The sequence below is a fragment of the Anarhichas minor genome, unplaced genomic scaffold (assembly GCF_050575085.1).
Source record: "Anarhichas minor isolate MPS153535 unplaced genomic scaffold, ASM5057508v1 ptg000025l, whole genome shotgun sequence".
NCBI lineage: Eukaryota > Metazoa > Chordata > Actinopteri > Perciformes > Anarhichadidae > Anarhichas > Anarhichas minor.
Window position 1 is genome coordinate 7,265,163 of NW_027466471.1, and position 26,830 is coordinate 7,291,992.

Below are 26,830 nucleotides of genomic sequence, written 5' to 3' on the forward strand. Positions count from 1 at the left end.
GCATGACTATCGTTGCATGTAATGCAAACATCCTTGTTTTACAGCTGTGCTAAGGATTAAAACAGATCTCTCTCATGTCGAGGAAACAGCAGTCCCTTGTTGGAAAACATTGCTGCTGTTGCCTTGTGCCGAGGCTGGTTATGAAGGAATTCCATCATCTCTCCATAACCATCTGCTCTTAAAACACTCTGCCTTTTACAATCAGCAGATGCTCTTCCCCTCCACTGACACATCAACCACATCTCTTGTCTGCCAGATCTGCGGTTCAATAACAGAGTCATAACACCGAGGACGTCGGTTGATTCTCGATTGTTCTTCAAACTTATGACTGAACTTGAAAGTTGTTATCCGACTGGAGAGAAGACAGGGCCGTGCAGCCTCCCCCCCCTTCTGATTGTTATCGCTGTGATAGATGTTCACTGTTAAGATGAAAGTATGTATTAGCACCTTTGTAAACCCCAGTTTCAAAACTTTGGGTTAGCGCCCAGGATGATAGCTATCAGGGAATATTGCTGTTTTTGCAGAATGTTATGGATGTGTCAACACCGTCTTCTTAGGCTGTATTGTGTGTAGACTATGCTATGACTAAAACAGGTCGACATTGTCTTGACCGATGCAGATAAATAAAGATGGTAAAACATGACATGATGTGATAAAACATGTCGCCACGTAACGGAATCTGTTGGCCCAAGTATTTATTAATAATACACTTTAGTTACGAGCGTCCGTGGGAATAAAATAAACCAATAATGCCGGCAGAGTTCGAGCCCCCCTCTGTTGAGCAACATAGAGCGAGCAAATCAGACTGTTCTGAAACTAGCATGGGCTGGTTTGGTCTAATGTAAGATGCCAATGTTGTACTGCATTTCATTTGTATTGCCTTAGGAGAGCAATTAGTGCAATAATGAATGGTTGACATATCATCTCGTTATGTGAACAAGCTGAATCCATTAAATGTAATACCTTGTAACTTTTACAAGGGCCACAAGCGTGGGAGAGCTAGAGGAGGAAAGATATAGATCATAGTGGATAATGTGAGAAAATCCATTTAGAGCAAACATTTGTGATGGGAATCCCAAACAAGCTTTGCCATATAGTTTAAACTCAGCGTTGTGGGTGTTTGACGCCTAGCAAAACTTTTCCAAAAGTCTGGTTTTGATTCAAATCGGAGCTCGCGCAATATGAAACCATCCAGGAGCAATCAAGACCGAAATCTAATGATCCTGGAAATATGAGAGTTAAGCTGTCGGAGGAAGACCGAGCATTAACCAATGGAGAGACCTCTCATTTAACGAGACTGTTTACATCCGGAAAGATTCCCTGCTGCACTTGCTCACCTCTTTAGAAGCAGCTGTGCAATGTTATGTACAGTTGATCAATACATTTCATGAAAGGGCAGCACGCCACGATGAGTCCACATACTGTACATAGACTTATAAATATTATTAACCTTCACTGTAATCGTGATAATAGCACACCAACTCACAGTTCCTTTGTACTGTATTGGAACTTCCAGATTTCCACATTATTTAAAGGAGTCCCATATGAACCGCTTCTCAAAAGGCAAACAGCAAACGCATGACAATGGTGATGTATGGACAAGCACAACTATAGCTACAATCTGTCAGTAGAGCAATTACATCCCACGGATAAACACACGGCATTTGGCTTCCCATGGCTCCCTCTGTTACATACCTAAATCTTCTGCAATCACAGAAAGCTTGACACACACACGCAGACGCGCACACAGTAACACATGCAGTACGGCAGTATACAGTAAGCGGTTTGTGAACTGTGAAAGGGTGCGAGGGGTTTTATGAAAGTGGTGACATTATAACACCCTGACACAGCTCCATGGCAACCTACCTTGAAGGTCAGTGCGCGGTTTGCCCGTGTGCATTTAGTGTATGGATATATATGGGGGTGTCAGCGTGGGTCAGTGTGTTGATGGCCATGATGCCAGACTTAATGATCAGGTGCAATGGCTGAAAACAACAGGCGCGTCTAGATGAAACAAACAAGACACATACATGTTTGTTTCATCCTTGCATCTGTGACTTCTTCCCACATGTTTACCCTTTTCTCCTAAGTATTACCCGCCATCTTTTGCAGCTTTTATCTTTTATACCTCCGTACATGCCTTTTTGTCTTCTCCCCTCCTCCCACACTGGGTCTCTCCTGCCTCTCCCACATGGTATGCTTCCTTTATTGTTTTGTTTTTTGTCTCTCTCTGCCCTTTCTGCCAGTTTTCCTACTCATTTCACTCCTCCATCCATCTGCTGATCATTTGTCCTCGGAGACAGAGTGAGGGGGGGGGGCTTACATAGCAACAACAGAAGAAAAGTGGGCTGACATTCTTCTGTAATGTGTAGGGATGCACTGATCCCGACTTTTTCAGTCCCCATACCGATACCTGGGCTTTGGGTATTGGCCGATACCGAGAACCGATCCTCTACCAGTGTTTCATTAATATCTAGTCTATAATGTTTATAGTGTATAAGCACAGAACTGAACTGAATAGATCGGCCCCATTGTCACCAATACCCGATCCTGCTATTTGAGTCAGTATCGGCTGATATCCGATCCTGTATCGTATCGGTTTTTCCTTAGTAATGTGCCACAAAGAGGTGGGAAGAAGGTATGAGAGAGAGGAATGTGCCTAATAGCCCTTTCATACAGTCTATACGACGTAGGTCTACTGATCATAGATTTAGATAGTTCTTCATTACAGATATGCCCTTTCACTAGAGATGCTAGATCTTTCTTTCTGAGAATTACAATTGACAGCATGCACACAACACTGACTATTAAATAACTTACATTTTCCCCAAAACTGCACCAAGTCACAGGAACTTCTCTCACTGTTACTCAAACAAATCTCCAACTAAAAGTGCTCAAGGCTACTGGACAAATAAAATTCAACTGAAAATGAATTGCAGTATATCCCACTTCATCATTTACTTACCCAGAAGAAAACAGGTGCAACATGTCTGTACAACAACACACCTAAATGGAATGTATATCAAAATGATGTGTGTGTTTGTGTCGCTGTAATGTGTGCTGCAGCTGCTGGGGAGATCGGTTTGGCAATGCATGACTAGTATGTGAGCATCGCGCCTGTTTGTGGCTGTAACGTTACACATCTGGCTGGAGGAGACCGCCATGGCGCTAAAGAATGCTACCAACGCCCCACGTGCTGTTGGATGTATTATGGGACATTTCAAACAACTATCACAATTTTTTAAAGTATAGCCAGTTAGCTGTACTCACCCGTCTCTTAAGTGGTTACAGGCTGACGTAACAGATATTTATACGGACTCAATGTGGACAGAGAGCGTGCGATGTTACACGATGCATAGTTGTGCTGCGTGCTTGCTGTGAGGACACGGTGTTACTGTCTTTAAGAATGAGACTTGTCGTGGCCGATTGATCGGTGCATCCCTACTGTTCACAAAAGCAGAGCAGTGTCCAGTCCAGAGGTCTTAATGCCAGGCCAGAGGATTTGTCAGCGCTCAATCATCAAACTTATTGAGCCGTAATGCAAGTTTGCCCAGATGAAGGTCTCGGCTTCATTATATTCTCGCATTGGATTTAAGTGTGCAGAGTCTTCTATTCTCCACATCGGAGTCTTCGGGCCATTCTTTCACGCAAGCATTGTTCCCCGAGTGCATTGATCTTCTCAAAAGTATGAGAGAAAGTGCCCAATTTTAATTTAGAAACGCCTTTTACTTAATCCAGGCAAAGCTTCGCCGCCTTTGAAGAGGCTCTTTTACTTCCTTTTAAGGTCTACACCAGGGACATTATGTAATGCAACTGAGCATTGTATTGTAAGTACGATGAAAAAGGAATTAAAAGACAACGGTGCACATTTGAATTTCAACATTTTTTTTTCATTATCCAGTGACTGCCTCAGCTGCTGAGACCCTTTTAGTTCTATTTACGCTCCGCATCATTTTGAAATGTTTACAATGTAAACATGCGACGTTTGCGTGTATCTGTGTTTTCACATGCATGTTGCCACCACCTGTCAACGTGCTTTTGTTGTGTCACTTATACTTTTAGTAGCCATGCGGGGGTGTTTGTGTTTATCTAACCTGGAAGATGTTCACACCTAGCAGGTAATGGAGTGGACACCAGAACAGCTCTGTCCCTATCTGTGTAGGATGTCCTACTTCTGTCCTCTATCCATCTTGTGTGTTTCTCTCTCTCTCTCTCTTTCTCTCTCACACATTAGGAAGACATGTTACACGGCTCAGAGACGTTTCATTGCTGCTATTCTGTCTCAGCTGCCAAATACCTTGTCACCATAAAACAATGACTTATGATTAATGGTAAACACGTCTCCCACTCGATGATGTATAGCTATTAATTGACACTAACTGCCCATGTGTGACCGCGCATAAACTCGCATGCATCTACAGGCGCGCACACACACACACACACCCTCGCCGGTCCTGGTAAACATGTCGGAGCGTACAGTATTTACAAAGGGACTGAAGTGGGTTTGGGGCAGCAATGTTTCAGGAGAATGGCCTCAGGGTCTGACAGGATGTTGGGGGATGTGTCATTTTTCCCTGACTCCCTTGGTGACGGGCAGAGACATAAAGAAATCCTTTTACACACAGGGAGATGTACACAGACCGGCAAACACACACTCAGCCATTCACTCTTATGTATAGCCTACACACATCAGTGTTATACAGCCATAAAAATGGTTGTTTGGCAGAGTAGATGAGCTCAGAGGAAGTATCTTTTTTTTCTTCTTTTTTACCCCCCTTCTTCTCTGTTTTGGACTCGAGCTGCAGCATGCTAATGCAGACTACATCAAACACTCGCTGGAGCCCTACATCTCGCCGTTTCACTCGGCACCAAAAGCAGAACAAGAACTTGTCTGTCGCTGCTCTTAATTCATTGTCTCCCTGGGGCAAAACGAGCGCTGACAGACATAAATGGCAGAAATGAATATCGTAAGATCACAGTCGAGGGTGGCGAGGTGGGAGAAAAGCGGGGTGATAAGAGTGAGGGAGCAGATGAGAGGGGTTGAGGGATGGGGAGAGGTGGGAGAGGGACAGAAACGGAGAGAGGGGAAGTGTAGGAGAAAGGGTCGAGATGGGAGGTTGAATACTTGTGCGAAAGAGAGATGAAGGAATGCATGGGTACGTCCCTGTGTCCCTCGCTGCTGACAGTCGGTATATTATACTGGCCTGACCACCTGCTCTGAGCCTGCAGTACACCCTCCATAAAGCTACAGCAGATGGACACAGTAAAATGCACCATGACCAGCAGCAATGCATTCATACGTGTGTGTGTGTGTGTGTGTGTGCGTTTGTCCATTACAGCAGATATCCCCTATAAATATGTTAAAATATGTCTACATTCACACACACCAGCCCTCCACCATGTCCCGGAGGCATTATCAATAATATGTGATACTCTATAGGTCTGATGTCTCCGTGTCTTCTCCCCGTCGCCTCCCGGTGCTGTAAGCCTATCAGCCAGTTAGCCAGCGAGGAATGTGGCTGTCAACTCGAATAACAAGCGACACTCTCGCATGTTCTTCCTCTGACTTCACTGATCTCTCCTTAGCCGTCTCTCCACCTCGATACTGGTATTTCGGGGGGGTTGTATCTCTTCCCCTCCTAGTATAATGTTTTCCAACCAAATCCGAGTAAGAACTTGAAACAAGCTCTTAGATTTTAGAGGATAACTCGGCCACCATTCCATCACTGGCACTAATTGTGCATTGTAGTAGGGCTGGGCGATATGGCCAACAGTTTCTATCACGATACAGGTCATTTCAACAACGATAAATATCACAATGCAGCGTGTTTTCTGGTAGTTCAATAAATAAATAGTCTATATGACATGTAAATGAGTAAAGCCTAACTCCTGTGTGAATTCATTACTTGACAGATTTGAGTATTTCCTCAATTACCATCAAATGCCATAACAAGGTGAAAACCTCTCTGGACAGAAGGCCAAGTCCTTTCCTGACAGCTGTTAAGATCATCGGACCAAAAGCATGATCAATCGCAACAGCCTCTCTCTTATTTCCCTCTTCCTCCCTCTGTCTTTCAATTCTTTCTTTCTGCTCCCCTCGCTCTTTCATCCTCTGACACCGAACCAATCATCTGTAATTAGACAACTGCACGAACTAAATCGAGAAGTGTTTGCGATGTGCATTTGCTTCGTACGTGTTGAAAGGTCCTGAATGGGCCTTTTTCACCCATGTGCTTTAGCCGGGGTTCAGTCACAGTTCATCGCCGCTTGGCTAAACATATTTTCCCCCCGGACCAAAATCAACAAATGATCTTTCACTTGAGGAACATGCTCACACACATCCACGTCAGCACACACACTCAACAGGGTATCACGGGTTTGCCTTTTAAGGTCCCAGCGCATTTCTTCTTTTTACTGTGATTTGATTTATCAGGCAACGGAACATTGCCTGAGGATATTGAATTGAAAATATATCAGATGTATGAACTTCAACAGGGAGAGGTGAAATAATGTAAATAGATCTGATTTGGGGTCATGAGCGGGACTGAGCCGAGCGAGAAACTCAGGCAGGCAGAACAAAAAAAAACAGGAATGAAAAGGGGTGGCAGCGAGAAAATACAGAGAGAACATAGGGAAAAAAAGAGGTGTAGACAAACAAAGATGATCTTTTACACTCAGGTAGAGGAGGCTTTGACTTTGTAATGCATGCAGCTGTCAGCAGTCTTCACAGTTCCTGGTCAAAGTCTCCGCAGCTTTTTGTTTCAGACATTTCTTTTAACATAAAAAAAGCTCACCATCTTTATGGTATTTTTTGTCACCACGCGTCCATCAGCCGTCCATCTTTTACGTCAAAACGTTGTCATCGCGGCTTCGCAGTGACAATGGCAATCCCTCTCACAGTGAGTGCCGTTTCATCCAGAGGTGCCCCGAGGTTTAGCCTTGAAAAGTGCATGTTGTTGCTTTGATTTCATACTGTGTTGCCCTTCATGTCTAAACTACACAGCAGATTGACGACAATAGTGCACATTTCCTAGAGTACCTTTACCCGTACTACACAAAAACAACATTTCACACAGGATCTTTGTAAAAACTCAGATATGCTGTGTACGTAATCACTCTCCGACACTCCAGGGACACAGCTTTTGAGCTGTGGTATTTAGGGCAGCACGCTGCTATGGCAGCACATTGAAAAGTTCCTCTTTCTATTGAATCTCACTCATTCAACTGGTTCGACGACTCGGCTTGCTTTCTGCCTCTACCTTCCGCCGAGCTCTTGCTCTGCTCCTTTTCTCTGTCTTTCTGTTTCGCTCAGGTTAGCTATCTGTCCCTGTCCTTCTCGCTTTCTGTCTGCAGCCGCCGGTGCACAGCTCGGAGAGGTGGCTGATGGGAGTTCATTGGGTACGGTGTGTACTGGCGTGCAGGGCCAGTGTGTGCGAGTGTAGTCGTGCGTGTGTGTTTGTCTCTGTGTGTGTGTGTGTGTGTGTGTGTGTGTGTGTGTGTGTGTGTGTGTGTGTGTGTGCACAGCGATGTCACTGGGCTGTGTAATTGAAATGGAAATGAGCCAATCAGCGACTGCAGTGGTGTGCCACCTCACCCTGCATTCACTTCACTGTTCCAGCTCTCCCAAACTCACTCTCTCTGTTTGTGGCTCTGTGTGCTGTCTCTATGTATCTGTGTGAGTGTGTGTGTGTTTGTGCCGACAATACTTGGCCCTTCAGTTTCAGCCCTGCGGGCCTGAGGAGGCGGTGTGAAAATGTAATCAGTTGGTAATAAAGATTATCTCTCTCTCTCTCTCGCTCACTCACTTATTCACTGACTAACACACACCCCCACACACACACACACACACACACACACATATGTGTGCGCCCACCCTCTGTGTCCAGTTGATTTCCCAGGCTTTGTGTTGTGACCCACAGCGCGATGGGACAGCTGTGGCATAACAAAGACATGTAATTATCACCATTTGACAATTAGCCCACCATTCAACTTTGCTCCTTAATTCCCTATTTTACAGCTCGGAGGCCTCCGCTGCCACTCTCAGCTGCTCCTCTTTACTCACAAGAATGGGAAAGATTGTCGCTCATGATGTTGCCATTAGAGTGTCGTAAAATAGGGAGTGATCGTGGCGGTTGGGCGGAGTGCGCGCATGTGTGTGGCGAGGGCAACTCGGCGCCAACTCCATCTGGACAATTTCTCCTGTGATTCGTGCCAGCTTTTAGCTGTCGTCTTACCAGCTTTAATAAACATGCTATCACTGCATGGATTGATTAGACTTTTTATTGTTTATTCGTAGCATGTAATACCTAAAACATATATTAAGGTAATGCATAAAAAAACATTGCATATTGATCAATTAGCATTCATTCCATTTACGAATGTGTCTGTCATGTGCCATCTCACGATGAATTTGCCTCCTGCTTTAACATTTGAAGCTTAAATTGTCATATATATATGTAAATATATATATATATACATATATATATATATATATATATGCGTGTGTAAATGTACATATGTCTGTATGCAAGTATATCAAAAAAATTGTGAAGAGTAACACGAACATAACAAGTTGCTTTACACACACCAGGTATGTGGATATGACATTATATACAGTCTATATAGCAATGCTAGTATTTTTTATTGTTAGTGTCAATATCATTTACCAATAAATGATATTGACACTATGTGGCTGATTTTACTGTTCATCAGACAACACTGAGAAAATGTCTAGTTATTCTGGAAGCACACTCCAAACAAAAAATACTGCTGACACAAACGCACACAACATCCAATTTTAATGCAGCCTTAATTTCCATTTTCTTTTGTGCCCACCGGTTCAGTTCATCCTGCTGTATCTTCGCAATTACTCTCGTCTATTGACCCCGGTGTTACTGTACCATCTCCCCCGCTTATATGTCACTCTGTGGTTTTCTCACAGTGCGCAGCCTTGATTTACATTCCATTGGTGCAACCTCTCGGGGCTCCTGTGTCCTGCACAGAGGCTGATGTATGTTTCAACAGCACGCGTCCGTTTCGCGCCGAAGAACGCCTTCCTCTTTCTGCTGAAAAGCGGGAACGGTTTATAGAACAGTGGCAGCCGATTAAAGCCTCAATCGCCATAAACAAGACGCCAGCCGCATCTAAAACTCCCACATTAGTCCCTTGATAACAGGGTTTTTTACAAGGACAATAAACACAGCTTTCTAAGAAGTTTTTTCAGGAGCCATCTTGGTGATGGCCTCGCACTAAATAGACTTTAAAATTCACAGCGTTGGCTGCAAACACAGTCATGTCATACACACACAGTTTTTGTAGGATCTCCTTTAATGATAAATGCGTTGTTGAATAACTCCCGCACAAACTTGGAGTCACTGGGAGCCTGGCAATTCGATCTGCATTATTCAGTCTTGCTGCCTCTGTTTTGTATATTCCCTCACCTTCTTCTTGGAACCAGGTCCCTTTCTCCCCCCCATCATGTCTGTTTCTCACCCTCACTCTCTTTCTCACTCGGTGCCATTAGCAGCTCCTGGCTGTCTCACTGCTGTTCCTTTGCCAATGTGCCAGGGAGCTCACTGAACTGATAACACAAACCCAATGTATGTGCGTGAGCGTGGAGGTGTGGGCAGGGTGTGGGTTTGTTGCATGTACAGAATGTGTGTGTGTGTGTGTGTTTCTGTGAGACTGTGTTACATGTTACAAATGCCTGTCCTGTCCCTTTTATGTGCTCACTCACCCAAACATCCTCTGCTTCATTTGCAGTCAGGGCTACGAGCCACTATTCTGACTGCTGAGACAGGGAGAGAAGGGCAGCTGAAACATCACACACACACACACACATACACACACTCATTCTTCTCTCTCTCTCTCCCTCTCTCGCTCGCACAAACACAGTACACTTACACACATATACACACTTGCTGGGGCGAGCGGATGGAAGGATGTGACCATTAAGTCAGTGACATTTTAAAGCAGTGAGAGAGATGCATGGCTCTTCCTGGACCTCCCCCGACATGTTTTAAATGAGATGTTACAGATGAGCTACTCCATGCCTTGGTTGTAAACACCCTCACATTAGTATTTACACGGGTAAACATTTCATGCTAGCTCATGCTCACGTACACACACGCACGCACACACACAAACACATGCGCTTGAATAAATACACAGCAGAAACCAGCAGACACGCACGATCACATTAATGAGAAATGGCTGCGGCGCGATTTGTCGGCTCTCTTATTTGTTGCATTAATCATTCGAAACATCAACATGAATTAAGTGACGAGTGAAGGCGCCAAAACCAGATTTTGCTCAAATTGCTATTTGATCTTCGAAAACAAGTGGTCTTGCTTGCGTTGTGATTGTGATTCTGTGTCGTTTCCCTTGACGCGCTGCAGATTGACGTGAACGCAGCCGTGAAGAACGAGCGTTTTCAGCGATCTCAGAAAAAAAACTATTCTTTAGAATCAGAACTCAAACATCACATTGAGATAATGAGCAGAGCTGTACTTTTAAATAGAGAGAGCAGATAAGTGGGTGGAGAGACAGCGACACGGAAAAAGGAGGCAGAAAAAAAATATAATTACGTTTTCATACCATTGTGCAGCATTGCATTTTCATTTTAACATCCGAAGATTCAGCTGGTATTTTTAGATCAACTGCAAGAAAGAAAGAAAGAATTGTGTCTCTTTTGAAGCTCTCTTACTGAAACGTTCTGTACAAAATCTTTACGACATAATGGACACTTTGTACACGAGAGCAACAGAAAAGTCCAGGCAATTGTATGTATGTAGCCCAAAATCACAAAACTGAAATTTGACTTTAGGGCCTTTACAATCTGTACAGCACACAACACCCTATAAAAACGAATTACAGATTACAGTATGGAGGAGAAAATGAATTTATTAATTAATGAAAACAACTGTCAAGCAACTTCCTAACGCCAACCCAAATTACGTGACCCGCTCTCCACCCTTTGAGACTTGAAAAAAAGACGGACCGCTACACCAACACACAAGACTGCATGGCGAGAGAAAGAGGTCACAATGCTGCGCGTGTGCTGCTTCAGCATGTTAATCCTGAGCCTCCAGAGTCCTCAGGATGAAATGATTTTAGCCTCTTATGCTCCGCGCCTGCCCCTTGTGCGTTCCTCCCAAGCTCGAGGAAGCCCTTCTTATAGACAGCAGTGGCAGTTTTCAATTAAAAGTTTTGTCTTAACTCTCGTCAGGTTGTGCTCTTACAGCACTAAAGACTTGGTCTCAATTATAAACTAACATCACCAGGTGAAATGAGTCACTGACACCAGCTGCGCGTGTGTGCGACTGTGTGGTTTGCATCGATCCGTCACTCTTAGAACGCTTCAAGTGTGTGTGTGTGCGCGCGCTAAATTGAGGGCATCTCAAGGTGGTCAATGTTTTCTCTGTGAGGCCGATCTGTGACCCCAAGGTTAGGGTCACACCGACCCACACCCAGCCAGAAACTCACAACACAGGATTGCTTTCTAATTTCGGTAGCTGTGAAAAGTCCACAGGTGAGAGAGACCTATTTTGTGGGCGGCAGAGAGGAAATTGTGAGTGTGTGTGTGTGTGTGTGTGTGTGTGTGTAGATGGGAGGTTGTGACAGTCTGTGGCCTTTTGATGAATCTGCCTGTATGTATTGAAGCCCTCTGACCCTGTGTGGCCTGTTCTAGATCATTGCAGTTGTAAAGATGCCTCACCAGACAGCCCTCAGGGACACCCAGGCTCTGTATTTCTCCTATCATGACATTTAGTGTCGGGACCATCCTGTATCCCCAAGATAATTTTGGTCTCTCTGTATGTACTTTTTTTTGTTTTTCTTATTCGACCAAAAGCTTTTTTCTTGGAAGCATATTTTCCTCAGACAGTGATACTTGAGTTTGCTATCGTTGAGAAGGCAGATGTGTGTACGTGTAAGTAAATATCTGCTGCAATGATAGATTTATAGATAAATCAAGCCTCCCAAATTTATTGAAGCCGGAAGATGAGAGCGCTGGTGCTTGTAGATTTCCACACAGCACTGAAAGAGTGCAGAGAGATCAAACCGGCACTCTCTGCATATGTGCCGAGTTCAAAACAGCCTTTTCTCCACGATAATTGAAGCAATGTTGACACATCAACTCACAGATGCATAAAGATTATAAGATTTGTCTAAATAACATCACACTAACACTTCATGTAGATATAAAAAAAAGTCAAATTTGGATTCAGTGCATCATGCTGTGTTACGATTTGTCGATTCCGGTTTCCGCGCTTTTTGTTGATTTGTTTCTTAAGCGTGTTGTCTGTGTTTATATGTGGGTTGTTTTTTTCCCGGCACGATGCCATCTTGACCAGGACCCCCTCACGAAGGAGATTTAAAATCGCAATGGTGTTTTTCTTGGAAAAAAAGAAAAGGTTAAATAGTAAGATAATAATATTAAACTTTCTCCTCTCTCTTCTGTTTTCGCACCAGGTTCCACCGTGGAGACTACCACATCGACGTGTGCATAAACGACTACCTGGATGTCTACTGTCCCCACTATGAAGAAACGGTGCCTGAGGAGCGCACCGAGCGCTATGTCCTCTACATGGTCAACTACGACGGCTACAGCACGTGCGACCACACCGCCAAGGGCTTCAAGCGCTGGGAGTGCAACAGGCCGCACTCTCCGAACGGGCCGCTCAAGTTCTCAGAGAAGTTCCAGCTCTTCACCCCCTTCTCCTTGGGCTTTGAGTTCAGACCGGGCAGAGAATACTACTACATATGTGAGTCCCATGCACGTTAAAGGAAAAAAATAACACGCTGTTTGTTGTCTACAAACGCTGCACAAAACCTCACATGCATTCACAGGAACATACAAAGCCAAATAACCTAACTTGACACGGATTACGAACCTAAATGGCCCTTTCCTGACCTAATGTTATTCTTCTAACACACCGAGCAGGAGAGACGGAGACACCCACCCTACTCCTAACCGGTGTTTTCACAACTTCGCCACAGAGCTTTGAGAGTGGCATTACAGTGATCCTCGTAGGCGCTTTCACGCTGTGCTTTGAGCCAAGCTTTTCACGCTGCTCTCGTCGCTCGTGGAGAAACTCTTCCCTAAAATGGCAATGGAATTCACAGGCGGGAGTTAAATTGAGACAGTTTAAAAGTTACACCTCACTTACCCCGCTGCACAATACTGTATCCCTCGAAAAAAGGAGTGCCCTCCTCTCAGCGTTATGTTATGCTCTTATTCAGCTCGCGTTAGATGTTAAGTTGTCTGCTTCTTGGCATAGAAACTGAGCCTAACCGAGTTCATCTGAAGTTGAAGCCCCTGGGAAATTAGGTTTTATCAAAGCAAGGTGATAGAGTGGAATTGAGTCGAGTTTGTCCTCCCACCACAGACTATACGGAGGAGTTACTGTCAGTAGGCGCAGTCGCCGCCACTCGCTCAAAACACATTTGTCACAGGGATACGCTGATATTACAAAATAGGAAGCACGGCTATGCTCTCATATTGGTGGCATTAGTGCAATATCATGCGGTGTAGCGCATTATTGCTTCAGCTGTTGAGGGAAAGTTTAAACTTTGTGGGCCAATGTATGAGGGAATATTGTAGACATTTCTTCTCAGCAAGGGGGTGTCAGCTTTGACAGTTAACTCTCTACTGTTAAATGCTGCTGGTTATGCTGTGCTTGTATCTGTTCATCAGTAAAGTTTGGACTTGTGGTGTTAATGCAGATCTAGGTGGCTGTCACACCCCCGCGTCTATACGTTCTCTCCTTCTCTCAGAGACAGCGTCGAAAGAGTCGGGCGTCTGTTTTATAAATTGACACCTTTTTATAAAGCAGTTAACCTGACAGGCAGCCAAGACGTCTGTCCTTTATTCATTTTGTGTCTCTCTCTCTCTCGCTCTCTCTCTCTCTCTCTCTCTCTCTCTCTCTCTCTCTCTCTCCCTGCTCCGTTACACTTATATAGGAGCTAAAGACTGGAGTAAAAATAAACGAAATAAAAGAGTGCGTCCGCAATGTTTGCCGTTGTTTCCGCTGTGAATACGTTTTTTTCTCTCTCAAGCTTGTCCACAAAACAAATAGCCTGAGCTCTTTTCCAGAGGCCTTTCAACAACCAGGTGTTTGGCCATTTGTCTGTTAAAAAGTAACCAGATTTTCCTTTGCTTTTATAGCCGATTTACATTGACAGTCATACTAAATGAGACAAGGGAAAAATGGAGCCTCCGTAGTTGGGATTGTAGATGGGGGTTAGGGAAGGGTTATACAATTCATCCACTCCTGCAAGTCTCTATTTCTAACATATATATATATATATATATTTTATTTTTTCCATTTCTGTTGAGAGATGCTTGTCCTAAGGGCTGGATTAAATTACACTGCGACCGACAGTTCTTCCATGGAACACATCCATTCTACTGGTGCACGCCATATTGGTTTAGTGGCTCGCGGCTTCATTGGCTATTGAATGATTCTAGCGTATAGCCTCTCTGGCTACTGCGGCGGATATTAAAGTCATCTACCATGAAGTACTCAGACATGTGATTCCCCACCATTGTGTCCGGCCTGAATGTTCATAAGTAGCCGAGAAGATGCTACTGATGGATCCGCCAGTCTCTCTTTAGTGGACAGCATGTAGACCTGAAGGATGGAGATGAGTTGTGAGTTACATTACTACACCTGCCAATTTATCTGCAACATCTGTTCATATCGAGGGCGGGGGTTCTCATGCCCAAGCAGCAGAAGCATACGAGACCTTTCAGCTTGCATTGGGTTACATCATTTTTGTTCTCCTTTAATCGTAAGAATTCAGTGATACATTTTCGCAAATAAACGTTCTAACTGAGAAATAAGTAAACATGGTGCAAATCAAAAGAGTACAACCCAATTGCTGGGTTTTTTTTCTCAGGGATTGCGTTTTGGCTAAACCTACTATTGTCATAAATATTCAGGAGCAAAGATGGCTAGAAAATATAATTTAGTTTAAAAGAGCAAAACTGAATGCCACAGTACACCTGGAGCAGGTCATGGTCATTTGACTCATGTGGTAACATTTCACAACATAAGTGAAGTAACCCAGTTGAAACAGAGCGACATGACCATCCCACGTGAGTCAACTGTCCCGCTACCTGTTGAATTTGAAAGTTGGCTCACAGTGTGTTCCTGGTTCGGTCTGTCAACATATTGGCTTTCCTCGGCCCGGGCCTCCAATATCTGTGTCCAGGAACAAAACACCTGGCAGGATAGCATGCATGTTATTTCTGTAGCAATGGTAAGATTGGACAGGTGAGTTTGACTTGAGGCATCACGTTGACTTTGTCAACAAGTTGACATTGTTCTACAAGTTTACTTTGTTCCACAAGTACCACTACATAAATCTACAACAGGGACCACATTGAAATAGCTGTCAGTTTTTACATGGCTGTGACCTCTGGTGGCTTTGATCAGTCAACATAGTCTTCTACTTGAAAATGTCACGTCAAGCCTTACACTTGTGCAGTGAGGCTGGCAGGGGTGAAGATATCACTTTTGAATTAATTGGGGAATGAGAATATTTTAATTTAATATTCTTTATGGCCAACAAAGTGGGGGAGTCCATTGTCCTTTATGGCCTTGCCTAATGCCTGCTCTGGTGCAGAACCTGAATTTACCCATTCCCCCCCCCCCCCACACCAGGATCATTAAATATTCATCTTATCATCTTCTACTGTGCATAGAGATGCTTAAGTACCCAAGGCCAAATGTCTAAATAATGAATCTCGAGCAGTTATTAGTGACTGATTACTTACTTAAGTCAACCAGTGTCAACTGGAATTAAAATCAACCAGGCTGGACATTGCACCACAAACAGTGCCTACAGCTGGCTTCGACATAGCAAAGACATTTCTCTTGTATAAGGTAGGATGATATCTGCTCCTCAGCGCAACACACAGTGGTCAGACTTTGCCCTTGTCGCCAATTTGCCTACATTGTGTGATTGCGTAGTGTAGTGTAGCTAACAGAGAAAACCTTACGCATCATTACCTGCTGAACACAAATGCCAATGTGTCCCAAGTCGGAGGCCCCTATCCATGAGCACATGAGGCAGAGGTTACCAGTAGTTAACTGCGAATGGGCTCATGCACTTGAGACAGAACAGTATGTCATCTCTAGGGGAATTTGTGAAATGCGTAATTTCTTTGGTTTTATAACACCGCTATAGTAGCACAGACTTAATGAAGATAGGATATTTATTCAGAATCAATATGCCACGGATTCCACTCAAGTATTCGTTCAGAGTAACCAATATTTACCCACACACAGAACAGCAGATACCTTATATATAAACAGTGCTCATATACACAGTATCAGAATATTCATCTTTGCCTCGGCTCTAATAACTTTCCGTAGCCAAATGACCTGAGGGAATGGGGGATGAAAAATTTGCCCTCAGTGACGTGATTGATCAGCGTTATGTTTGGAGAAGAAAATTAAGCTGTCAAATCATATTGCTGGCGAGGAAATGCCCGTTAATGGTGTTTTCGCCCTATGAGTTCGATGCGGGTCGAGGGTTGATTTGTTGCAACTCTGATACAATTAGAGAGAGGAGACAGGGTTCTGCTGTCATCTGCTTCAACAACAGAAACAGCTTAATCAACGCTAGCAGGATGGCGGGAATTTACTCAAATGGAGGTCATAATTCTTCATTTTTGTTAGTGTCAGCCTCTTCTCTCTGACAGGTAATTGAAGACAAGACGAAGGCTGGAGTCTGTCAGGAGACAACAGCCAGCTGTGTTTTCTTACAGTTAAACACAAGGTAGGACAGAGAGAACATTAACAGAGGAATACATTAAAGATGTAAACGGTACCACACTCAGGGAGATGTAAAGAGTAATGTTATGATGTCCATCTGCAAGCAATTCTGCAAAATGGAGTATTGCTGTACTGTAGCAGTGAGTGAGTTACAGCTCCGGGGTGTCTGCCTCTGTGACAGAGAGAGGGGATAAGCAGATAATTGGAGCACTTCTCGGGTCGGAGTTCACAGTGCGTTCATGGCTTAAGAGAAACCCATCTCGCAGGATGCTGATGCGAGCACGTTTGTCTAATATGGACACAATCCGCAATCTCGTATTTGAGTGAATTTAATCTGAAAAGGGCAGCAATCCAATATCAGTGGCAGCTCCCGGCGAGAGATGAGTGAGCCGAGTTACGGTGTCTTTAGGCGTGTAAGATGTGCGGCAAATAGGAAACCACTTGGTGTGATCATGCAGTGGCAGATTGTCGGCCGAACAGATGTTGTTTTCTTGCCGTCTGACTTGTTCCCCTACATGGGCTTGTGCTGCTTCTCACGGAAAACACAATCAATAACACTTTTGCGTCTCGCTTGTGGATGGAGTTATTTTATAGATATTTCTGGGTTTTCACACTGCGAGAAAGAGGGATATTACAGCAACGCCTTTGGAGACTGAACACTTGTTAAATGGCCGACAAGTCCCAGAGGTGGGCAAGGATTTTTTATTTTTGTATTTTGCTGAGGCTTCGATCACTCTGTGCATGCCCACAGGCCAATATGCACAATGCGACACAAGACTTAGATTGATCATAAATACCAAGCAAGAAAACCTTTTGATATTCAGAAGGCTCTCCTACAAGATCTAAGGAGGTATTGTTCCAATCTTACTGGACTGCTACATGCACACAGAAAGCTCAAACAGATTCTCCAAGAAAAGGACTATAGCTGGCGTCTGACTGATCATAAATCCTGTGATGCAACATGCTCCTTCAAGTCGCTCCCAAGAGGAGAACGGAGTAGAGATCGTCGAGCAGCAGCAGCAGGAAAGTAGCATTAATGGACAAATGAAACAGAGGCCGGGGACGGTGTGTGCAGTCTGTATTTTGTTAGAGCTACGGGAGGTCTGCTAATAATGATGAAGAGCCGGCGCTGTTCCATTTGTGGTTCAGGGAGGGAACATGCATATGGACACCATCATAACTCAGCCCTTTCATTCATTCACGTGAAAAATCAACCCTGTCATCGGGATTCAGAAATGATCCGGCAACATGGAGTAATGCGAGAGAAAGACACACACACACTCGCATGGATACACACGGCGCTGGTATAAAAAAATCCATACACATGCATGAACAGACATACATAAAAGCCATACAGATGCAAGCTGTCTGGAATGCATTATTATAATCCTGATAGATGGATAGACATTCCATCACCTCATGCCTCCCCTGGTTACTACATCATTTCTTGTCTCCCCTTTTAATCCAATCTCTCTCTTTGGAATTTAGGACAGTGCTAACAGTCTAACCCTCCCTGTGACTCTTTTGCACCAGATTCTGCCCTTCATGTTGCACGTTACAGACACACTCATGCTGACCAAGTACAGACCGGTGACAAATAACAGGAAACCCCTGAATAAAGCGCAACAAATACAGGGCACAAGGCGGTTAATGCGTGGCATATTAAAATGATGTGAATCATGTGAAGTAGCCTTAACCATCTCAAGATGTCAAGTGAACACCCATGAGAGGTTTTGGATCGACGGGTTAAACGGCAAACTTCTCAACCAACATCAAAGCGACGCATGAGGTAGTGACGTTCGCAAAACTTGCGGAATCAAGTAGATGCGTTTAAGCTAGTCTAGTGAAAGGCCTGGTCATAACAAGCTCATTGGAGTTTCAAGAATACACTGGGAATACACTGGGAACAGTCTACCAGCGAGCTAGCCCATTGGCCAGAACCTGGTTATTAATACACCATGAGCTAAGTCACACCGCACTTGTTGACAACCCAGAGAAAGCAAAGCGAGCGAGAAAAGCCTCTAATCAAGTTACTTTGAGTTTGACCGCCAATAAAGTAGTCATCACTTTGTCTGCTGGGAAACAGCAAGGCCGTGAAAAAGCCAAGAGATCAGAGAAAGAGTAGGGCAGGCGAGGGGCTGCGATTCAGAGGGTTCCTCTCAGCATAATATGATTCATGCTCCTACCAGCCGTCTTCAGGAGCCGATTATGATTCACTACAACAAAGACAAGGACATTTTATCCTTGGCCATTAAACCATTATCACATATATTATTAACCCGGTGAATTGGTCATTATTTTTAATTGGTTATTGTTCATTTATTCATTCTTTTTCTTTCTGTCTCTATTACAACATCCACATTTGGGTTCACGCACACATCCACACTCATCTCATTTATTCAGTGGGTGGATACCCGAGCCGTAACAATAATATTTTGATTCTAAGGGATACACTAAGTGCAGCAATGACACATTATTATGTACAGTGATTTATTATTGCTTTAAAAAGCCAAACTCCCCTTAGATTAATAAATCACCAAGGTTATTGTGATTTGAGTGCAAGGACGGGAATTAGCTGATGAAATTCAAGGGTTTTCAAGCTTTCAAGGCGCTTTTGATTTTCAAGAAGATAGAGCAATTTGTTGGATTGTCATTATGTGATCTTTCATAGAATGGCGATGCTTGGATAGGAAATAATTGTATCCCCGCACTCTTGCATCGACGTACAATAGTGGGAGGGAACGGGTGCAATGTTTAATTAGACATTATGGATTTCAGCTTACTTCTACCTCTCGCTTCACGTGCTTCCCCCCCCTACCCTTGTTTCTCTCACTCTTTTCCCCGTTGCCTGTGGCCTCGTCACCTTGGAGCATGCGGCATGAGGAATGACTTTGGTTCACTTTTGGCGGTGGTTGAAAGATGCAAAGAAAGAGCAAAAGGCCAGCTATCACCAGGGGGGGGGGGGGGGGGGGGGAGAGTCCCCCTCGGCTGCCTGAATCCAAGTCCTCTTCTTTCACTGCTCCTCCCAGCTGCCTCGTTCCCTCCTATTGTGTGCTCGCTGTAGTAGCATCTGGTTAATGGGCCTCTTCAGTGGATAGTCTCTTCTATCTTCGTACGTGCGGACAAACACACATAGCCCGCGGTGCACATAGTTTGCATAGTATGCGCTGGTAGTTTTGCATCTTTTTATTATATTTCTTCCCCTCTTTCTGTCTTGGTAGAATAGTACGGTGCTTTGTAACCGGTTGAATGTGGGAAGGACATTTTGTGAAGGACACAAAGTAGTTCCAAGTGTTTCTGTTTGAAACATTTAATTTGATATGGGTTTGTTCTGTACTGCATGTGTGTGTTATTATAAGAGGTTATTTTGGACAGTGCAGCAGTTGATATTACCTATTGGAGGGGGTCATATAAATATTGTCTCCCTCTCGTCGTGTTTGGTTTAACATTGTCCTTATTTTATCATTCCATACCCCGAAACCAAACAAGGAAAGTTAATGAATCCCAGCAGTGATTTCTGTACACCGAATAGAGGAAATGTATTCCGGCTGCAGACTCTCTAATTAACTGGATGGAGACGTGGGTAGAAGATGCTACAAAGGGTCAAGAGAGTAACATTGCGTGTGTTTTTGTCAATGTGTGTCCTCTCTCTTGGACACCGGTTTATATAAACTCCTGGACCTAAACTCTGACGAGTTTGCACGATGTAAGCCACATGAGTAATCTCTGCAAATCAAAGACAAGGCCAGCAGCATTTTTTTTTTTGAGAGCTGGCAGAATTAGCTCGCTAGGAATGCTCAGCGCTGGACACAACACTACAGGGCATTCTGTTTAACCCACCCCGTCCTCCTAACAAATAAGCAGGGATCAAAGGATTAGAGCACCAGTATTAAAGCCAGCTGGAGACCTGAAGCCGACTACAGGCATGCTAACATGATGCTATTAATGTTACATGTCCACATGATGGCATACAAGTCTATGCAAGGCTCGGCTTCCTGTTGTCACCGCATGTTTAGATTTGTGGACATTTGGGACAAGTAGTCTCAATGGATTGTTTACCGGTGTTGTAGTGGACCACTGCAAACATCTTAAACACAGTTGTCAAAAGAGGGAACTTGAAACTATACAAATGATTTCAAACCGTTCGTGCCGCATTGCTTGCTAATCTGTAATAGTGCATTTGGCGTTGTGGTTTGTGGTGATACTACCATATGTCTGCTTCTCAGCGATGGTTCCCTGACTGAGAAAACCCCAGATGACACCTGAGCCGAAAAGAAATAACAAACAAAGCCTCTTCTAGCAGTTTGATTGACTCACCCTGCAGTATTCCTTTACAGCTGAGCCATTACAGCTGCTAAATGACGGATAAGAAATCAATATCCTACCATGATATCATCTAGTGTATTTAGCCAGCGTAAACTTTGCTTTTGGCTCCCCATCGCTGCAGACACATGGTTTTATGTCCTCATGTCTGGAATGTGCTGTTGAGTCTTTCATTGAAAGGCAATGGAAATGTGTTTTCCAGATAGCATTACAGTTGCAATAAAGCTTGGCTTGGCCTGTGATTGAAACAATGCTGCGCCTAAGCCGCACTGAGCCCACCTGTTTGTTCTTCCGTAATTGGATTCTGCTTCATTCCATTTGCCTTAATGCTGATGCATAATGCAGTGTACTGAGGGGACCAGCCATAACTAGCCAGGGGACAAGGCTTGGAGGAGTAACTCGACCTCGCCTCTCCCGCCCATCCCCCCCCGTCCCCCGTCTCTGGGACATCTTTTCAGGGCCTCTGTCCTTCAAAGCAGCCACTTGCTCATGCTGGATGGATTGATGGCTGAGGCTGCTGGCCTGATGGGGACCAGAATAGCAGGTGTTGATGTTACAGCCTACAAGAACAATAAGCTGGCCCTCAGCAGCATGCTAATCCAAAATAAACAGGAGCTGGCGCGGACGGTTTGGCGGAGGGATCCTCATCAAACGCACGAGTATGAAGAACTGCTACCAAGAACGGAATGTAGAGCCAAAGCGTAATCTTTCCTTTGTAGTCAAGAATGTACAGCAACACACCTCAGTCATCTGCAGCACGCCAACGCAATGGCTACATCCAAGCTCAGCTGAGCTTATTTAGTTGACTTTACTCACACTAGCATCATTGTCATATACTGTATTTATAAATAGAATAAACTGCTTAAGGAAGACATAAAAATATCGAATTCCAGTGTAACTATGTAACATCAAATTGATGAAAACTACTTTGACCACAGCAATTGTGATATCTGTCCCATTGTGCACCTTATGTCCATGATTCTTCTCGTGTAGGAGGTGGATAGGGTGTCACGGCCAAATCTGTAAACATCACAACAGCTTCACTAACTGTCATCATGACAGAGACTCCCACTTGCGTTTTTGCCATTTTCATCAGGGACATACTTACTTCTCTCATGATCAGCTGCCTTTGCTAAGTGGCTGGTGTCGATGGCTGTGACTCAGCTCTGCCCACAACAATGATGAAGATAAGACATCTGGAGACGTGTGTGTGTGTGCGTGCGTGCGTGCTTGACCATAAGTAGTATGTGCACACATTGAATATGGGAGCAGTAAGTATAGCATTGGAAAAGAACCGTGGAGCAATAAGAAGAGTGACATAAATTGTGTGGGTACTGGTATATAACTGAGTGGGTGAGCGACTGTGGTCAAGGTTCATTAGTGTGTCATCGGCTGCCTCCACAGCAAAATAATAAGGCCTCTCTCTCTCTCTTTCTCTTCCCTCCACTTTCTTCCCCCTCTGCATCCGCTGAATATGAACTGAGCTGTGAAAAATAAGGGCGTCTGATCTCAAGTCACCTCTCGCGCACACTGACACATGACTAAGAAGCAGCCGATGAAGCTAACGACATTAAAATGGTAACTGCCAGGTTGAGAGGGATAGAGAGGGAGCTTGATGAGCTGCAGAGAAGGCTTCAGCTAAAATGAAAGTGATTGAAAGAGTATGCAGTACGCATTTGATGAAAAGCTGGCATCTTGATCTCAGGCTGAGTGCGAGAAAAAGGAAAATATTTCCATTTCTTCTGACCCTTTTCCATAGTTATTCGTCAATAACTCTCTTAATGAACATATCCCCTGGCTACAGAGACAGATCACTGCTTTCCCAACTGCCTCCACTTGAAATAGAAGCTGGGACATCGATTGCAGTGATGTGTACGAACATTTTTGAATCATTAAAATTCTGCAGACCGGGAGAAATCAGAGAATTGTAAATACTGTTACTTAAGAGGACATGGAGCAACGCTTCGCGACAGATATTAAATTCTGTGCGTATGTGCACACATCGGTCGGGGTGTGTGCCGTCAGTTGAGCTTTGATGAATGGATACGGCCGCGCTGACAGACGAGAAGAGAGGGTGACACAGCTGGGAGGGAAGGGAAGGGAAGGGAGGGGTTAGGTAAAGGTTCACTAGAGAGGAGTTGACAGATCCCAAATGCTCGGCTTCATTGCATCAGCTGGGGAATGATTCACAGAAGACTTAAAAAATGATGCCCGATAGACATCTTAAAGAACAGTATGGTCTCACTGGTGCTGAGGATAGTAGAAATGAAAACTAGTTTGCTTTAAGTAGCATTAATACATCACAATAGTGTGAAAAGCTAAATATCCTTCATTCGATATGAGGTTCTGACACAAGACAACAGCGTATATTTTTTAACTATCCCTGCCTTGATGGATGCTTGCATTACGCTCCCACCATGCTCCAACTGACATGTGTTTGACCCCTATCCTCGTCTACAGGAGAAAGCACCTGGTGCCTCACCACAACACCATTAGTGGTCAACCACACACACACACACACGCTCTCGCACACGCTCTCCACATGAGATATTTTTAGGGGATGTGATACAACCACTATGATAGCTAACGCTCAGAGATTCACACCCCATGGGCTTGACAGGAAGGGATCCATTTCCTGACAGCAACCGCAAACCATCCGCACACGCAGCACATACATCCTCGGTGTGTGAACTTTGTGTCCCTCGGACATCGTTGAGGCTTTTAGAGAGTAAAATGCATGAATGTATACATATGAAGTATTAGCACAACATGAAATCTTCCAGTTTGGAGTGTTTTTTTTTTTTATATACAGGATGCAAATTCCTTGATCCTTAATAAGCTGCTGCCAGTTGTGGAATCTGAAATGCTACAATTAAACTGAGCAAAACACTCCACTTTCCCCAGAGACATTTCCCAAGCACATCTGTAAATACTTTCTGGCTATAATTTCACAAGAACCATGACTAACCCTACAAAATCCACTTAAGAGTCAACATTAACATCTGAAAGTTTACTTTTTTCTGAATAAACTACCTCAGTTTTCTTACTCTACGCGGAAGATTTACTCATTATTAGAAATGTATTGATGCAGACCTATTATATGAAGGGAAAATAGAGTCAGGAACTTGTTAAGTGCATGTAAGCCACTACATGTAGTATTATATTAACACCCTCTTTACTTTTGTCGTGTGATTCTTTTTTTTTTTCAGCCTCCACCATTGCTGAGAACGGGAGGAAAACGTGCCTGAAGCTCAAAGTTTTCGTCCGACCATCAAGTAAGTGTTTGCATGCAGCACAAGGCTTTGTAATAGAGCTTGTTGAAGTACACATTTGGATTGGAAATCAAAACAGTTTACGTCTACTTCTCTGGTTACCTCACTTCCTCCTCGGTTACCTTCTGCTCGCTGTCCAACATGCCCCTTTCATTCATCACGAAAAAGTGCTTTACTTGCTAAGAACTATTTTTCTGAAAACATGAAAAGGATGATAGATGATCACATCAAATACAATCCAGGTCACTTCATACTTCATCTGAATGTTGCCATGAGCTTTGTTGCTTGGGATGTTTGATTTCAGGGCTGAGAGGGGGGGGGGGGGGGGGGCTTCAAATGTCACTTACCTATTTGGCATAAACCTCTAATGATCTCTCATTCTCCCTATTTTCTGTTATAGACAGCTGTGTGAAAACTATAGGCGTACATGACCGCGTTTTTGATGTAAACGACAAAGTAGACAATACATTAGAACCACGAGGTTAGTATGGCTTCCTGCTTATTTGATTCTCTTCAGTGTGACCGCCTTACATCTGTACATCTGTACATGTGTCTCCTGTCTCTGTGCCTCTGGAAGCTGATCTGTCCTTCCACATCTCTGCCTGATGCTTCTCTTCCTCTGATTCTTCTCCAGATGTTGTGTCATGCCACTGTTGCTTGCATATTAAAGGCATGCATATTATTGCATGTTAATGTATATTTTCATTACATATATATATATATATATATATAAATCACATTCATGGATGTGTCGGTTTACAGTACATGTGATGGTCTCACAGATGTGCATGTCTCGCATTCACACACTGTATTTCAAACCTTTTCATTTCCAGCTGCATGTTGTGCTCCATAACATCAGATTTTTTTTTCACTAGAATTATTCTGCTCTATTTTCTGTTTCACTCCTCACTGAGTTGCTGTTTGGCTCTGTAGCGCAGCATTGATTATATTCTGTGCAGCATTCATACGTCTTCATACACGAGTCCAACCCAGTCGCTGTCCTGAAACACTCCACATCACCCACATGCCGATGTGTCATTCCCATCGGCAGCTCACTCTAAGATCTGGAACAAAACAAATCAACATGTTAAATACAGGCCCTTTAAAGAAAATGTTTATAGATATTATTAATTTGGAAAGTTTGCTCTATTACACTTTGAAATTGTTCACTGTGAAGATCAGAGTTTATCATAAACTGACATTTAATTGGGACACACACACACAAACAAGGCCAGATCCTAGGACATTTGCGGTGCCCATCTGCCTCTCCTCCTGCCTGGTTTTCTATCTGCCTTTTTGCCTGCCTTGCTCTCCTGCCTGCATCTTTGATGGCTGCCTCTCACCTTGCATGATTCCTCTGGCTCACTCCCCTATTACGCTCTCCAAAGGAGGGAAATTAAAACATTCATCCGTCATCTACTGTTGCCATGTCCCCCCCCCCCCCCCCCCACACACACACACACACACACACACACACTTTTATAGTTATGTAACGGCCCGGTCCTCTGTTCTGTTAGCTGTCCTTTGCTGTGCATGGTTCAGCTACTTTCCCATGATGCCACTGCCACACAAGAGGCACTTCACCTGGGAGTTGAATTAAAAATGTTCCGGACAAGATTCAAAGCATGACATAGCAACCCAAAAGTTCATATGGCAACTCAGACTTCACCTTTCCAACTCTATGAACTCAATGAACATGAGCCCAAACATCTCAGTAATGCACGGATGTCTCCACCATTGCTTTTCATTTTGAAATATAGCGCACGGCCTTGTACGCCACAATAGAACCTTAAATATATGATTCTAAATGAATTGCACAATCTTATCTTTTTGCACTGTTGCAAAAAAGCAGTTTGTACCAGCAGTAACAATTCCTTGTTTCTTTTTCTTATCCTTTAGACGATACCAGCCATGAACCGGCTGAGCCTTCCCGCAGTGACGAAACGAATGCTGCGCCGCACCTGCAGTCAACAAGTCCACTACTGGCTTTGTTGCTGGTCTGCCTATCAGCACTCTTTACTTCATAGCGCCCCCCTCTGTCCCGGAGGGCATTTACACCTAGCGTGGCCTGAAGCTGCCCGAGGCTGCAGGGGAGTGGCGGGATTTGCGTGAAGCGTGTTTGCTTGATTGGGCATCACGGCAGGCTTCTCAAGGAACCCTCTATTTTTTTCAGAAATATATTTAAGTGGTCTTTCTCCGTCTGTGAGTGAAAAAAGTTGATGTTGGAAGTGGGAGAGACAGTTCCCCCTCTTAAACTTTCAACTAAGATGCCAAATCCCGTTTTTTGACACTTAGTGATTCTTATTTTCCGGTGACTTTTGACATCCCTTTACATCCTGTTTTATGTCATTGCAGCACTGATCTTTTCCCACATACACATACACTAATATTCAGCAAATACACAGACACGTGCTTAGGGAGTAGAACACAATACATTACACTACACTAACA

The 26,830-nt window shown here is 44.0% G+C and overlaps 1 protein-coding gene across 1 annotated transcript in view; it reads left to right on the top strand.

Moving 5' to 3' along the window:
- Positions 1–26,406, top strand: part of efna5b (ephrin-A5b) — an 87,254-nt gene extending 60,848 nt beyond the window's left edge. The window contains exons 2-5 of the mRNA XM_076099607.1: positions 12,472–12,764; positions 24,317–24,382; positions 24,780–24,860; positions 26,279–26,406. Coding sequence (XP_075955722.1) covers positions 12,472–12,764; positions 24,317–24,382; positions 24,780–24,860; positions 26,279–26,406 — 568 coding nt within the window. The remainder of the gene's footprint in view (positions 1–12,471; positions 12,765–24,316; positions 24,383–24,779; positions 24,861–26,278) is intronic.
- Positions 26,407–26,830: the final 424 nt, after the last annotated feature.